The following is a 16,212-nucleotide window of genomic DNA, read 5'->3' on the forward strand; positions in this document are numbered from 1 at the left end:
CAGCAAGGAGTAAAGAACGATTTTTTAAAATGGCCATGTGAGTAGATAAATGGAAGTTGAGAGGGTTTTGTGTGTACAAAGAGATAAGAAGAGCCTGGTGATATATAATGAACGGGGCAAAAAATTAGGCAGAGTAGGTGTGGGAAAGAAGAGAAGAGCAACCAGAAACACACGTATGAGGTTTTTAAAAAATACATTATTTGTAGCATTTAAGAGGAAAAGAAGGAACGTACTATGAAAAAAGAAATGTAGGCCAGACACGGTGGCCCAGGCAGGAGTGCAAGGGTGCAATCTCGGCTCACTGCAACCTCTGCCTCCCAGGTTCAAGCGATTCTCCTATCTCAGCCTCCCGAGTAGCTGGGATTACAGGTGCCCACAACCATGCCCGGCTATTTTTGTATTTTTAGTAGAAACGGGGTTTCACCATGTTGGTCATGCTGGTGTTGAACTCCTGACCTCAGGTGATTCGCCCACCTCAGTCTCCCAAAGTACTGGGATTACAGGCATTTGAGCCACCAGGCCTGGCCAAAAGTACAGTCTTTTAAACGTTTTTAAAGATATGGATACCACTGGTCACTATTCACTGGAAAAAAACTCCATAAAGGCTTTTTAGCACATTTGGTTTATTGCTACATCTTCAGTGTTTAAGAGTCCCTGGTACACAGAAGGCATTGAGTAAATATTTATACTTCATAAATATTTGCTGAGTGAGTATTCCAAATCGGTGTTCAAAGGACACTGTGCATAATAAAGCCTCGCTACCTTCAAAAACAGCCTCCAAATCACAGGCCATTTCCACATGAATTCTGGGGTGACAATTCCTGGCAACCATGTTTTCAAGTGCACGGGGCTCCTATCTGGAGTGAATTCTTTTCTGGTGCCTAACAAGGTATGACTTGTCAGCGAAGGCTTTACCGCATTCGGAACATTCATAAGGTTTTTGTCCAGTATGGGTTTTTTTATGCAAACTAAGGTTTAATTTCCGGTTGAAGGTTTTTCCACATTCACTACATCTGTAGGTCCTCTCTCCGCTGTGAGTTTTCTGATGGGTGTGAAGGTTTGACTTCTGAAGAAAGGCTTTTCCACATCTATTACACTCATAGGGCTTTTCCCCAGTATGGATTTTTTTATGTTGAATGAGGTTTTTCTTCTGGATGAAGGTATTTCCACATAGATCACACTCGTAAGCTCTCTTCCCAGTGTGAATTTTCTCATGATCGATGACATTGGATTTCTGGGAAAAGGCCTTCTCACATACGCTACATTTGTAGGGTTTCTCTCCCGTGTGTGTTCTCTGGTGTTTCACAAGATCTGACTTGTAAATGAAAGCCTTTCCACAGTCCGGACATTGAAAGGGTTTTTGTCCAGTGTGAACTTTTTTATGTTGAAGGAGGGTTGAATTCTGCCTGAAGGATTTCTTACATTCATGACACTGATAGGATTTCTCGGCATTATGAATTTTCTCATGATTAATGCAGGATGATTTCCAAGAAAAGGCTTTTCCACATGTCTTACATTGATAGGGTTTCTCTTTAGTGTGCACCTTCTGATGTTGAAGGAGATTTGACTTCTGCTTGTAGGCGTTTCCACATTTCTCACATTTATAGGGCCTGGCCTCTGCATGCGTTTTCTGATGTTTATCAAGCTTCCACTTCTTCCCGAACGCTCTTCCACAGCGACGACATTCAAAGGATTTCTGACCGGCATGCTGCCTCAGATGACTCTGAAGGCGCGACTCTGAACCGAATAACTTTCTGCAGGCATCACATTTAAGCTGGTTTCCTACAAATTTGGATGGATTCTTACCAACTAATTTTCTGTATCCATTATCGTTGTGAGAATCATTGTGTACATAGCTTTTCAAATGTAAATTGTGGTTCAAATGCCTTTCAAACGGGTCACATTCGAGGAATCTGAGTCTGGAAGAAACATTATCTATGCCCAGTCGAAGTATTTTCTTAGATCCGGTAGGTTCTACGGCTTTCTGCGTAGTCAGCATTTCCTTATTGATTGATGGGACTTCTCTTGCGAGACTCTCTTTCACGTCCTGGGGCTTCCAAAGCTGTCCTCCAACGTCCCTGTTTTTTTCTAAAATGGAATACAAAAAAAAAATGTCCCGTGTAAAACGTTCCACTCACATGCTTGGAATAAAATGCCATAAACAATCTATTGTGGTGATCATTCTGGCTTCAAACCTAATGCCTATGAGAAACCAAAGTTAATGTCAGCTCTGTTAGAGTTCTAGGTGAACTAATGTTACACGAAGCTATCACATGTCTATCAGTAAAGGACTGAGCAACGTAGACCTAGTGCACGGGGAGCAGGTGAGAGCCCAGGGATACCTTGGAGAGGGAGATTAAGAAAGAGAGTTTGCCAGGCCAGGCGTGGTGGCTCACACCTGTAATCCCAGCACTTTGGGAGGCCAAGGTGAGTGGATCGCCTGAGGTCAAGAGTTCGAGACCAGCCTGACCAACATGGCGAAACCCCGTCTCTACTAAAAATACAAAAGATTAGCCAAGCGTGGTGGCACACGCCTGTAATCCCAGCCACTCAGGAGGCTGAGGCAGGAGAATCGTTTGAACCCAGGAGGCGGAGGTTGCAGTGAGCCCAGATCGCGCCACTGCACTCCAGCCTGGGCGACAGAGTGAGACTCGGTCTCAAGAAAAGAAAAAAAGAAAGTTTGCCTGCAAAGGAAAACTCAGAGAAGAATGTAAAGAACATTTCTGAGTGGAGAAAAATATCTGGAGATTTCTTCCAGCACTCCTAGGAAGTCACAGCCGGCCCTGCTTGCTGCCAAATCACTTCATCATTTAGAAACACTGAATTGGCTTCCATGCAACACTGACACACAGTGCTCTGGTCACCTACCTGGACGGCCACTTCCCAGCACTTCCTCTTCCACCAACCATAGCTCCTTTCCTTGCTCCAACCTCAAGATCACGTCGGGTTTGGTGGTTTCCTCTCGTCCTGTGATGGAAGATACCTTGGTGTTTGTGGATGTGTGAGTTGTTTGTGCAAGTGTGTGAGTGTATACGAGTGCTTGCGTATACATGTGTGAATATTTGTGAGTGTGAGCATTTGTGTGTCAGTGTGCAGGTAGGTGCCATTGGTTGGGGGGAGTTGTGTGGATGGACAGTTTGAGGGAATGCACACAAGCAGTCAAACTAAACAAAGAATGCTTTTTCTGGGCTGGGCATGGTGGTTCATGCCTGTAATCCCAGCACTTTGGGAGGCAGAGACAGGAGAATTGCTTGAGCGCATGAATTTGAGACCAACATGTTACGTGTTACATGAAGATAGCAAGACCCAGTCTCTACAAAACCAAAGCCACGTGTGGTGGTGCACGTCTGTGGTCTCAGCTATTCAGGAGGCTGGGGTGAGAGGATGGCTTGAGCCCAGGTCCCCAAGTCAATGTTGCAGTGACGCCAGGCACAGTGGCTCGTGCCTGTAATCCCAGAACTTCGGGAGGCTGAGGCGGGAAGATCATCTGAGGTCAGGAGTTCGAGACTAGCCTGACCAACATGGAGAAACCCCATCTGTGCAAAAAATACAAAAATTAGCCAGGCATGGTGGTGTGCGCCTGTAATCCCAGCTACTTGGGAGGCTAAGGCAGGAAAATCACTTGAACCTGGGAGGCAAAAGTTGCAGTGAGCAGAGATCACACCACTGCACTCCATCCTGGGCGACAGGGTGAGACTCTTGTCTCCAAAAATAAAATAAAGAAAAAAATACTAGTGACCTATGATTGCACCACTGCACTCCAGCCTCAGTGACAGAGCCAGACTGCATTGGGAGAAAGGAGAGAAAGAAAGAGAGAGGAAGGGAGAGAGGGATGGAGGGAGGGAGGGAAAAAGGAAGGAAGGAAGGAAGGAAGGAAGGAAGGAAGGAAGGAAGGAAGGAAGGAAGGAAGGAAGGAAGGAAGGAAGGAAGGAAGGAAAAGAAAGAAAGGAGGGAGTGGGGGAAGGAAGGAAGGAAATGATTTTTCTTCTTGGAGGATAAAGCTTTTCCAAAAATCAAGACCAGGGTAGGGTGATGGGTGGGGCATCCAGCCCACAAAACTTACAGAGACCCTCACTCATTCTCCGGGCACTTGCACGACCCTGAGGATGGGGGCTCCTTAAATGCAGCACTTGGTACATTTCACTTGCCTCACCCTAGTCCCGGCTCGACAAAAATATATGCAAAGTGAGGAGCACCTCTGTGCCAACCCTATTCGGCCCGCCATGGGGTGTCTGTGTGTTTCACACTTTAGGTTTTGAGTCCCCCTGCCCGGGAAGCCGTCCTTACCCACAAAGACAAGGTTGCTGTAATTCTCCAGCATCACATCCCTGTACAAGTTTCTCTGTTCGGGATTCAGCCGCTGCCACTCCCCCTTGGTGAAGTTCACAGTGACATCCTCGAAGGTCACTCTTCCCTGTAACAACAGATTCCCAATCGGTATAAAAATGCCATTGAATCCTGCGGCGGGGGATACAGAAACTTATTTCTGCTGAACCAAGCTTTAAGCATGCCCATAATTCTCTCTACTCTGGACAAAAATAAATTGTGCCCAGAGGATCTTGCCAATGAGCCATAAACCTTAGACCTACTCATGACACTGCCATCTTTCCCTACCCTCTAGTCCCACCAATTTTACTTCCTGAATCTCAAACCCAGCCATTAGTTTCCATCTTCTCCACCGTTCGTTAATCCACGTTGTCATCTTTTACTTAGAGTAAGCCAGAGGCCGAGTATGGTGTCATATGATCACACCTGTCACCCCAACATTTTGGAAGGCCAAGGCAGGAGGATTGCTTGAGACCAGGAGTTTGAGGCTATCTGGGCAACATAGTGAAACCCCAATCTCAAAGAAAATTTTATTTTGGCCAGGTGTGGTGGCTCACACCTGTAATCCTTACACTTTGGGAGGCTGAGGAGAGTGATCACCTGAGGTCAGGAGTTTGAACTAGCCTGGCCAACATGAAGAAACCCTGTCTCTACTAAAAATACAAAAAAAATAGCCAGGCGTGGTGGGGTGCACCTGTAATCCCAGCTACTCAGGAGACTGAGGCAGAAGAATCGCTTGACACAGGAGAGGGAGGTTGCAGTGAGCCAAGATCACGCCACTGCACTCCAGCCTGGGCGACAAGAGCAAAACTCCGTCTCAAAAAAAAAAAGAAAAAAAGAAATTTTTATTTTTATTTTTTTTTCTATTTTTCTTAAAACATCCTGCCTCTATTAGAAATTATTTTTTAAATATAGGCTGGGCACAGTGGCTCACGCCTGTAATCCCAGCATTTTGGGAGGCCAAGTCAGGCAGATCACCTGAGGTCAAGAGTTCAAGACCAGCCTGACCAACATGGTGAAACCCCATCTCTACTAAAAATACAAAAACTAGCCAGATGTGGTGGCTAGTAGAGATGGGGTTTCACTGTGTTAGCCAGGATGGTCTCAATCTCCTGACCTTGTGATCTGTCTGCCTCAGCTTCCCAAAGTGCTGGGATTACAGGTGTGAGCCACCGCGCCTGGCCACATTGTTACATTTCTTCTGTGCTGTATAAACCCCTAGTTTTAGTGAGTCTGGGAGATGGATTTGAGCCTGAGCTCCCATTTCTTCAGCTAGGGCAGCTGATTAAAGCTTCTTCCTTGGCAATACCTATTGTCTCAGTCAATACCTTTCTGTGCAGCCAGTAGCAAGACCTAGACCAAACCCCTGGTGTTTCTCTAACCAAGATTTTTGTTTGTTTGTTTGTTTGTTTGTTTTTGAGACAGGGTCTCACTCTGTTGCCTAGGCTCGAGTGCAGTGGCACGATCATGGCCCACTGCAGCCTCGACCTCCCAGGTTCAAGGGATTTTCCCACCTTGGCCTCTAGCGCAGCTGAGCCTATAGGTGTATGCCACCACACCCAGCTAAGTTTTCGTAGAGATGGGATCTCACCATGTTGCCCAGGCTGGTTTCAAACTCCTGAACTCAAGCGATCCACCTGCCTCGGCCTCCCAAAATGCTGGATTATAGGTGCGAGCAACCGTGCCCGGCCTTGAGCTTTACTTGAAATGTTTTAGCTTTGATAGGAAAGGAGGAAGTAGAGTGTGTGTTACCTTTTAATAAAAGTATGGAAGGAAGGAGGAAAATATGCCAAAAGGTTCGCGGAGGTTAATTCTGAGCAACAGGACCATGGGTCATATGTTTGTTCATTATGAGCATTTAGATTTGTTTGAAAAACTCACCTGGGAATTGCTCATTTCCTGTTCTTTACCAGTCAGTAAAGTCTTGGGAAGGCAGATCTGAGGGAAAATAGAAAAGAACCATGAAACAGCAGAATTGCTTTGGAACTTGGGGATCACCCAATGTAGAATGCTCCACACCCAGGCTAACTACATCTTCACTTATTAATTTATTTTTTAAAAAATAGAAGCAAATATTGGGCACATCAACTCATATCTGAAACTCCAGCACTTTGGGACACTGAGAGGATTGCTTGAGGCCAGGAGTTCAAGACAAGCCTGGGCTACGTATCGAGACCTCAAAAAAAGAGAGAGAGAGAGAGAGAGAAAGGAAGGAAGGGAGGGAGGGAGGGAGAGAAGGAAGGAAGGAAGGAAGAAGGAAGGAAGGAAGGAAGGAAGGAAGGAAGGAAGGGAGGGAGGGAGGGAGGGAGGGAGGGAGAATATTTTTAAAAAGACAAATTTATAACTTTAGGAATCAAAGGGAAGATATTATCAATTGATATAAGCAAGGGCTTCTCGACTTCTGGGCTATTGGAATATTGAACCAGATTATTCTGTTGTGAGGTGCTGTCTCGTTCACTGCAGGATGTCGAGCAGTAATCCTGACCTACACCCACTAAATGCCAGTAGTAAACAGGCAAACACCCAGTTGTGACAATCAAAAATGTCTCCATAGGCAGGTGTGGTGGCTCACGCCTGTCATCCCAGCACTTTGGGAGGCCGAGGCAGGCGGATCACCTGAGGTCAGAAGTTCGAGATCAGCCTGGCCAATATGGAGAAACCCCGTCTCTGCTAAAAATACAAAAATTAGCTGTGTGTGGTGGCACACGCCTGTGATCCCTGCTACTCGGGAGGCTGAGGCAGGAGAACCACTTGAACCCGGAAGGCAGAGGTTGCCGTGAGCTGAGATTGAGTCACTGCACTTCAGCCTGGGCAACAAAGCAAGACTTCAACTCAAAAAAAAAAAAAAAAAAAGTATTCTCCAGTAGTATGCAAAAGTAAAGCACAACTGTATTGTGGTATATAATAGAACCACACAAAATAATATAAATTGAGTTAATATTAAAATTATCAGCTAACACTGTAAAAATGCAGAGAAAAAAGTAGAAGTCACAATATGATTATCGGAAAAAAACAGACTTCAGTCACTTCTCTGTCTTTTGGCTAAGATCAAGTGTAGGAAGAAAAAATGCATGAGTTTTGTGTTTTTTAAGTACAACATAATGACAAAAGGTGAAATCCTTAAGGAAAATCTATCAGTCATACATGGTTTTGCTTCCAGATAATGGCAAAATGATAAAGCAGACACTATGAGAAATGAATGGAAAAACAGATAAACAACAGCAAAAAAAGATCTTAATCTTTTCTGATCACTCCTAAAAGTGAGGCAAATAGAAACACTGAAAACGTAACACTGACATAGATTTCACTGACACGCAGCACGTTTAACACCTTGAAATGTCCGTTCTCTCCCTTTTCAATGTCTGGGGATTTTTCATACACAAGCAAAAAACAACGATAGTAGGTAGGAACAGTTATTTGAATATTTAATCAACTGCCTCTGAATACAGGCAGTTATTTAAAATTTATACGTACAAAAGTTTTTGGAGGGCAAGGTGGTGAGGAGGCAGGACTATTTATCAATGAAATTGCTTAGAATTTCCAACATTAATAAGTTATATTATTAAAATATATCATACTGAGTACACAGTACACTGCTCAGGTAATGGGTGCGTGAAAATCTCAGAATTCACTACAAAAAAAAACTCATCCATGTCACTAAAAACGACCTATACCCCAAAAACTATTGAAATAAAAAAAAAAACAGGGCTGGGCACAGTGGTTCGAACCTGTAATCCCAGCTGGATGGGAGGATTGGTTGAGCCTAGGAGTTTGAGATCAGCCTGGGCAACATAGTGAGACCCCATGTCTACAAAAAAGAAAATTTAATTTAAAATTTTAAAAAATTGTCACCAGGTGTGGTGGCTCACGCCTGTAATCCCAGCAATTTGGGAGGCCAAGGCGGGCAGATCGACTGAGGTCAGAAGTTCAAGACCAGCCTAGCCAACATGATGAAACCCCATCTCTACTAAAAATACAAAAATGAGCCGGGCCTGGTGGTGCCAGCATGTAATCCCAGCTACTCAGGAGGCTGAGGCAAGAGAATCACTTGAACCCAGGAGGCGGAGGTTGCAGTGAGCCAAGATCGTGCCACTGCACTCCAGCCTGGGCAACAGAGCAAGACTCAAGCTAAACAAAACAAAACAAAAGACAAAACAAAACAAAACAAGCCTGTGCAAAGACGATGTAGCAAGCATCAGATCAGCTAGAGCACAGTGAGGAAGGCTGAGAGCAGAAGCTGTGAATCCTGACGCAGCTGTGGTCATGATGAATAACACCGCAGTGAACACGGGATGCAGACAGCCCTTCAGCTTTGCCGTAAGTGAGATAGCTGGATCATTGGTAATTGTTTGCTAAAAGAGTAGATTTGGGCCAGGCGTGGTAGCTCACACCTATAATCCCAGCACTTTGGAAGGCCAACGTGGGAGGATCACTTGAGCCCAGGAGTTACTTTTTTTTTTTTTTTTAGATCAAGTTTTGCTCTGTCACCCAGGCTGGAGAGCAGTGGCATAGTCTGGGCTCACTGCAACCTCTGCCACCCGGGTTCAAGGGATTCCCCTGACTCAACCTCCCATGTAGCTGGGATTACAGGCACGCACCACCATGCCCAACTAATTTTTGCATTTTTAGTAGAGACAGGGTTTCACCACGTTGTTCAGGCTTGTCTTAGACTCCTGACCTCAAGTGATCCACCCACCTCAGCCTCCCAAAGTGCTGGGATTATAGGCGTGAACCACCGCGCCCGGCCAAGCCCAGAAGTTTGAGACCAGCCTATGCAACATAGTGAAACCCCTGTCTCTGTTTAAATAATAAATTTTTTTTTTTTTTTTTTGAGACGGAGTCTCGCTCTGTCACCCAGGCTGGAGTGCAGTGGCCGGATCTCAGCTCACTGCAAGCTCCGCCTCCCGGGTTTACACCATTCTCCTGCCTCAGCCTCCCGAGTAGCTGGGACTACAGGCGACCGCCACCTCGCCCGGCTAGTTTTTTTGTATTTTTTAGTAGAGACCGGGTTTCACTGGGTTAGCCAGGGTGGTCTCGATCTCCTGACCTCGTGATCTGCCCGTTTCGGCCTCCCAAAGTGCTGGGATTACAGGCTTGAGCCACCGTGCCCGGCCAAATAATAAAGTTTTTATTTTTTATTTTATTTTACTGAGGCAGGGTCTCATTCTGTCACCCAGGCTGGAGTGCAGTGGTGTGATCCCGGCTCACAGCAGTGTAAAAATCCCCAGCTGAAGCAATCCTCCTACCTCGGCCTCCTGAATAGCTAAGACTATGGGCGCATGCTACCACATCAGCTAACTTTTTATTTTTTGTAGAGAAGGGATCTTGCTATGTCGCCCAAGCTGGTCTCAAACTCCTGGGCTCAAGCAACCCCCCTCCCTCAGCCTCCCCAAATCCTGGGATTACATGCATGACCCACCACACCCAGCCAGGAATAAAGTTTTAAATAAGTAAATATGTTTTAAAAAAGAGTGAACTTGCCGGGCACAACTTTAATGTTTATTAAAGTTTGAGGAACAAAAAACTATATATATTCTTTCAAAAATATATATACTTTTATACATATATATAAAAAAACAAAAAATATATATACTTTTAAAAAAGTAAATTGTAAATGGTTTCACCACAAAAAGACTAATTAGCTTGATTTAATCATCCCCCAATGTAAACATGCATCAAAACATCACATTGTACCCCATAAATAAACACAATTATTATTTGTCAATAAAAAAAGTTTTCAGAAGTAGCTGTGGGCCACCAATAATGCTGAGGGTTGGAGGACCACGAAAATAATTTTGGGTGTCCTGGTAGCATCACTTCTGAATATGACAATTAAAAAAAAAATCTAGGCCGGGCACAGTGGCTCACGCCTATAATCCCAGCGCTTTGGGAGGCCGAGGTGGGTGGATCACCTGAGGTCAGGAGTTCAAGACCAGCCTGGCCAACATGGTGAAACCCCAACTCTACCAAAAATACACAAAATTAGCTGGGTGTGGTGGCGGGCGCCTGTAATCCCAGCTACTTGGGAGGCTGAGGCAGGAGAATCGCTTGGACCTGGGAGGTGTAGGTTGCAGTGAGCCGAGATCACGCCACTACACTCCAGCCTGGGTGACAGAGCGAGACTCCATCTCAAAAAAAAAAAAAAAATCTAACGTACCAATGTAAAACATTTGGCTTATTCCAGCAACTAGGAGAGGTAGAAAAATGAAACTAAGTAAAAATGCAAAAAAAAAAAAAGAAAAAGAAAAAGAAAGAAACAAAACCCAGACATTTGGCTTTTTCAGGGAGAAACAAAATCAGCTTACCTCCACTGGAATCTGGCATAAATTAGCAAGTTGATTGATTTCTGATGCCTGTGGTCTTTTATTCTGAAAGGGACTGAAAATGAAAAGGCATGTGTAGCAGGACCAGCCGTAGATAAAACTCCTCAGACACCGGCTTAAAGAAGGAAGAGGTTTTTTATTCGGCCGGGAGCGTCGGCAGACTCGTGTCGTAAGAGCTCTTAAGTGCCTGCCCAGTAGAGCATCCCTTCGGGGGACTCTGGCCAGCTTGAGCGATGCGGATCCTGAGAGAGCTCCCGGTAGGCAGTTGACCCGGTGGAACGCCTCGTCAGAGCAGTGCACAGAAGGCCCCGTGGAGGATCAACACATGTATACTGAAAAGCTAGACGAATGACTAAAACTTAATTGGCCCCCTACCCACTGTATTCCGCATCATAATCCGGTCAAGAAACAACCCAAAACACTCACTTCCTATCAAAAGCCCCACCTGGTCCTATCAGGCCACGTCGAATTTTCAATTCCCAATTCTTACCTCGACTTCTCCAAGACCAAATGAACTCTCACAAAAATTGTGATTGTGAAAGCTTAATTTTCCAATCTGCCCAATCTGTTTCCAATGGAAATTTTTTTAAGTTCCTACAAGTGAAAATTTTTTATCTTAACTTTGAAATAGAAAGCATGGAAAACATTATCCAAAGGTCAGAGGATGAAAATACATTAAAACAACAAAAAATTGCCTGGGCACGGTGGCTCATGCCTGTAATCCCAGCACTTTGGGAGGACAGGAGTTCAAGACCAGCCTGGCTGACATTGGGAAACCCTGTCTCTACTAAAAATACAAAAATTAGCTGGTCATGTTGGCACGTGCCAGTAATCCCAGCTACTTGGGAGGCTGAGGCAGGAGAATCGCTTGAACCTGGGAGACGGAGGCTACAGTGAACCAAGATCATGCCACTGCACTCCAGCCCAGGCAACAGAGCAAGACTCCGTTTCAAACAAAAAAGAAAGGAAAAGAAAAAAGAAATAGGGCCAACGGAGGTGGAATAATGTCTTAAAGCGCTCTCCACCCGGCAGAAACTATTCAGGCTCCAATCTCCAACCGGCAAAATCTCTTCAGTGGTACTAATACTCTCAAAATGAGATCAACATGCCAATCCAGCCCCACCCTAGTCTGGGTGTTGAACTTAAACACAGGCTACCTGCCCTTGCCTGCAGACATGGAGATGTTCCAAAATTGAGTGTCCAGCTGAATTCTGAGAGATTAAACCAGACTTCATGGGACAGGATGCACCAGACTAGACCTCCTCCCAGGAGAAGAGGTATCCAAAGATCGTATTAGCAAATGACCCTTGGCAGTGTGCGGTGGCTCAAGCCTGTAGTCCCAGCACTTTGGGAGGCTGAGGCAGGCAGATCACCTGGGGTCAGGAGTTTGAGACTAGCCTGGCCAACAGGGTGAAATCCTGTCTCTACTAAAAATACAAAATTTAGCCAGGCGTGGTGGTGCACACCCATAGTCCCAGCTACTCAGCTACTCAAGAGGCTGAGGCCAGAGAATCGCTTGAACCCAAAATGTGGAGGTTGCAGTAAGCCGAGATCATGCCACTGCACTCCAGCCTGGGTGACAGAGGGAGACTCCGTCTCAAAAAAAGAAAAAAACGAAAAGAAAAAAGAAAAATAAAATGACCCAGCCAGCCTGGTGCTTCACACCTGAATCCCAGCGACCGTGGTGGACTTCTGTAGTCCCAGATACTTGGGAGGCTGAGGTGGGAGGATCAATTGAGCCCAAGAGGTCAAGGATGCAGTGAGCAAGGATCTTACCTCTGCATTCCAGCCTGAGGGACAGAGCAAGCCTGAGGGTGAACTGAAAGGGGTGGAGTGATTTACATCTTTTTTTTTTTTTTCTGAGCCACTGTGCTGGCCTTTTTTTAAATTTTTTTTAGAGACAAGGTCTCACTATGTTGCCAGGCTGGTCTCAAACTCCTGGCCCCAAGTAATCCTCCCATCTCAGCCTCCCAAAATGCTGGTATTACAGGCATGAGCCACTGCAGTTGGCTCAAAGCAGATTTTCAATGTAGATGAAAAAGCCTTCTATTAGAAGGCGATTCCATCTAGGATTTTTATAGGTAGAGAGAAGTCAATGCCTGGCCTCAAAGCTTCCAAGGACAGGATGATTCTTTTACATGAAATTAATGCAGCTGGTGACTGAGTTTAACCCAATGCTCACTTACCATTTAAAAGATTTTAAAGCCTCTAAGAATTGCGCTGGCCGAGTGTGGTGGCTCACACCTCTAATCCCAGCAATTTGGGAGGCCAAGGCTGGCAGATCACTTGAGGTCAGGAGTTCCAGGTCAGCCTGGCCAACATGGTGAAACCCCATCTCTACTAAAAATACCAAAAAAATTAGCTGAGCATGGTGGCCCATGCCTGTAGGCCCAGATACTCAGGAGACTGAGGCAAGAGAATCACTTAACCCTGGGAGGTGGAGGCTGCAGTGAGCCAAGATCAAGATCACACCACTGCATTCCAGCCCGGGTGACAGAGTGAGACTGTGTCTCAAAAAAACAAACAAAGAAAAGAATTATGTTAAATCTACTCTATCTGTGCTCTGTAAATGGAACAACAAAGCCTGGGTGATAGCACATTTGTTTACAGTATGATTTTGAATATTTTAAGTCCACTGTTGAGAACTACTTCTCAGACCAAAAAAAAAAAAAAAAAAGATTCCCTTCAAAGCATTACTGCTCTTCAGATCCCAGATGTTCAGCCTGCAAACACAATAAGTAAGTAAATAAATAAATAATAAAAATATGTTACTGCTCATCAAACCTAAACACAACAATAGAAAAATAAGAAAAAAGCGAAAGACCACACAAACACAAAACATCATTGCTCTTTGAAAATGTATCGGCCAGGTAATCCCAGCACTTTGGGAGGCCGAGGGAGGAGAATCACGAGGTCAGTCTTTTTTAAATTAAAGACCTCGTTGAGGCAGGCGGATCACAAGGTCAGGAGATGGAGACCATCCTGCCTAACACGGTGAAACCCCCTCTCTACTAAAAATATAAAAATTAGCCAGGCGAGGCCGGGCGCGGTGGCTCAAGCCTGTAATCCCAGCACTTTGGGAGGCCGAGACGGGCGGATCACGAGGTCAGGAGATCGAGACCATCCTGGCTGACACGGTGAAACCCCGTCTCTACTAAAAAAATACAAAAAACTAGCCGGGCGAGGTGGCGGGCGCCTGTAGTCCCAGCTACTCGGGAGGCTGAGGCAGGAGAATGGCGTGAACCTGGGAGGCGGAGCTTGCAGTGAGCTGAGATCCGGCCACTGCACTCCAGCCTGGGTGACAGAGCGAGACTCCGTCTCAAAAAAAAAAAAAAAAAAATTAGCCAGGCGAGGTGGCAGGTGCCTGTAGTCCCAGCTACCCGGGAGGCTGAGGCAGGAGAATGGTGTGAACCCGGGAGGCGGAGCTTGCAGTGAGCCGAGATCGTGCCACTGCGCTCCAGCCTGGGCAACAGTGCGAGACTCTGTCTCAAAAAAAAAAAAAAAGAAAAAGAAAGACCAGCTTCTGTGAAAATATTAAAATTTAAAAAAAAAAAACAAAAACACTTGAACAGATGAGGAATTGCTTCTATGGATAAGCAAATAAAGTGTTTTTTTAACGGTACTCAAATGTGTCAATTTTATTTTTTCTCTATGTGCATATTTGCTACTGAAAATTGCAAAAGCAGTACAACAGAGCTTCTTCATTGCAATTCAAACTTTTAAAAACCAGAAAATCTATTATGCTCTAGCCAAACTACCCACGTTTTTTTCTTTTTCTTTTTTTTTCTTTTTTTTTTTTTGACAGAATCTCGCTCTGTCACCCAGGCTGGAGTGCAATGGCGTGATCTTGGCTCACTGCAAGCTCTGTTTCCCGGAGAATTCAAGCGATTCTCCTGCCTCAGCCTCCCAAGTAGCTGGGATTAATGACATGCGCCAACACGCCCGGCTAATCTTTTGTATTTTTAGTAGAGATGGGGTTTCACCATGTTGGCCAGGCTGGTCTCAAACTCCTGACCTCAGATGATCCAAGCGCCTCGGCCTCCCAAAGTGCTGAGATTACAGGTGTGAACCACAGCATTGGCCGCCAATGTTTTCTTCACATTCTTTCCCGGTAAGTCACTTTCCTTCAAAGTCTTTTTTTTTTTTTTTTTTTTTGAGACAGGGTTTCTCTTTGTCACCCAGGCTGGAGTGCAGTGGTGCAATCACGGCTCATTGCAGCCTCGACCTCCTGGATTCAAGCAATCCTCCCACCTCAGCTCCCAAGTAGCTGAGACCACAGGCATGTGCCACTTCACCTGGCAAATTTTTTTGAAAAATTTGTTTGTCGAGATGGAGTCTGGCCATGTTGCCCAGGCTGGTCTTGAACTCTTAGCCTCAAGCAATACTCCTGCCAGGGCCTCCCCAAACTCTGGGATTACATGCCTGAGTCACCATGCCTGGCCTACTTCAAATTCAAAATTTTAACCCAACCTTCATCCCAGTGTCTTCACAAATGCTTAGCAAAGAAAATTCCTAAGACAATTCAGGGGCCTGAATTGTCCTAAGACAATATTGATGCAGGAAGTTAAAAAAGCAGTGGCAGGGTTTGAGAGGATTGGCTCCAATTTTGAAAGAAGTTCTACGGTGGGTAAAATGCTATCAAACAACATCGCATGCTACAGAGAAATCTTTCGTGAAAGGAAGGGTCAGTTACTGTGGCAAATTTCATTGTTGTTTTAAGAAATGGTTACAACCACTTCAATATTTAGCAGCCACCACCCTTATCAGCCAGCAGCCAACCACATCGAGGCAACTCTTCACCAGCAAAAAGATTATGACTCCCTGAAAGCTAAGATAATTAGTATTTTTAGCAATAAAGTATTTTTATATATTTTCTTTTTAAAAAATAATTGAGCTACAAATAAGGGCATCAAGCTTTTTTGTTTTCGTTTTATTTTAGAGACGGGGTTTCGCCATGTTGTCCAGGTTGAGCTCAAGCAATCCACCTGCCTCAGCCTCCCAAAGTGCTTGGAGTACAGGCATGAGCCACGGCACCCAGCCGGCATGGGGTATTTTAAAATTAAGGTATGTACCTTGTTTCCTAGATATAAGCCATTTCACACTTTATTAGACTACAGTGTAGTGTAAATGTAGCTTAGTTTTTTAAGTAGAGACAGGATATCCCCATATTGCCCAGGTTGACCTCACAACTCCTAGGCTCAAGTGATCCTCCCCCTTCTATGTCCTAAAGTACTGGGATTATAGGCATGAGCCACCACACCCGGCCAATGTAACTTTATACTCATAAGGAAACAAAACAATTTGTGTGACTCGCTTTATAGCAATATTTGCTTTATTGTGGTGGTCTGGAACCCAATCCACAATGTCTTTGAGGTATGGCTGTACTTTTTTTTAATTTTTTTTTTTTTTTTTTTGAGACGGAGTCTCACTCTGTGGCCCAGGCTGGAGTGCAGTGGCGCGATCTCAGCTCACTGCAACCTCCACCTCCCGGGTTCCCGCCGTTCTCCTGCCTCAGCCTCCCGAGTAGCTGGGACTACAGGCACCCACCACCACACCCGGCTAA

At 45.1% G+C, this 16,212-nt stretch overlaps 1 protein-coding gene across 1 annotated transcript; it reads right to left on the bottom strand.

Annotated features, from left to right (window-relative positions):
• Nucleotides 1-464: 464 nt before the first annotated feature.
• On the bottom strand, nucleotides 465-11,043 carry ZIM3 (zinc finger imprinted 3). Its single transcript, XM_021930463.2, has 4 exons — nucleotides 11,025-11,043; nucleotides 4,288-4,458; nucleotides 2,869-2,967; nucleotides 465-2,088 (listed from the first exon to the last, which is right to left on the bottom strand). Exons 1-4 carry the CDS (start codon nucleotides 11,041-11,043, stop codon nucleotides 854-856), a joined length of 1,524 nt encoding a protein of 507 aa, XP_021786155.2. The 3' UTR covers nucleotides 465-853.
• Nucleotides 11,044-16,212: the final 5,169 nt, after the last annotated feature.

The sequence above is a fragment of the Papio anubis genome, chromosome 20, assembly GCF_008728515.1.
Source record: "Papio anubis isolate 15944 chromosome 20, Panubis1.0, whole genome shotgun sequence".
Lineage (NCBI taxonomy): Eukaryota > Metazoa > Chordata > Mammalia > Primates > Cercopithecidae > Papio > Papio anubis.

Bases quoted from the DNA above. Each gene is read 5' to 3' on its own strand.
- ZIM3 (XM_021930463.2), bottom strand. The intron at 2,968-4,287 runs GTAAGGACGGCT...CTTCCATCACAG, and splicing joins CAGCAACCTTGTCTTTGTGG to GACGAGAGGAAACCACCAAA. The intron at 2,089-2,868 runs GTAGGTGACCAG...ATTCCATTTTAG, and splicing joins GCTGGGAAGTGGCCGTCCAG to AAAAAAACAGGGACGTTGGA.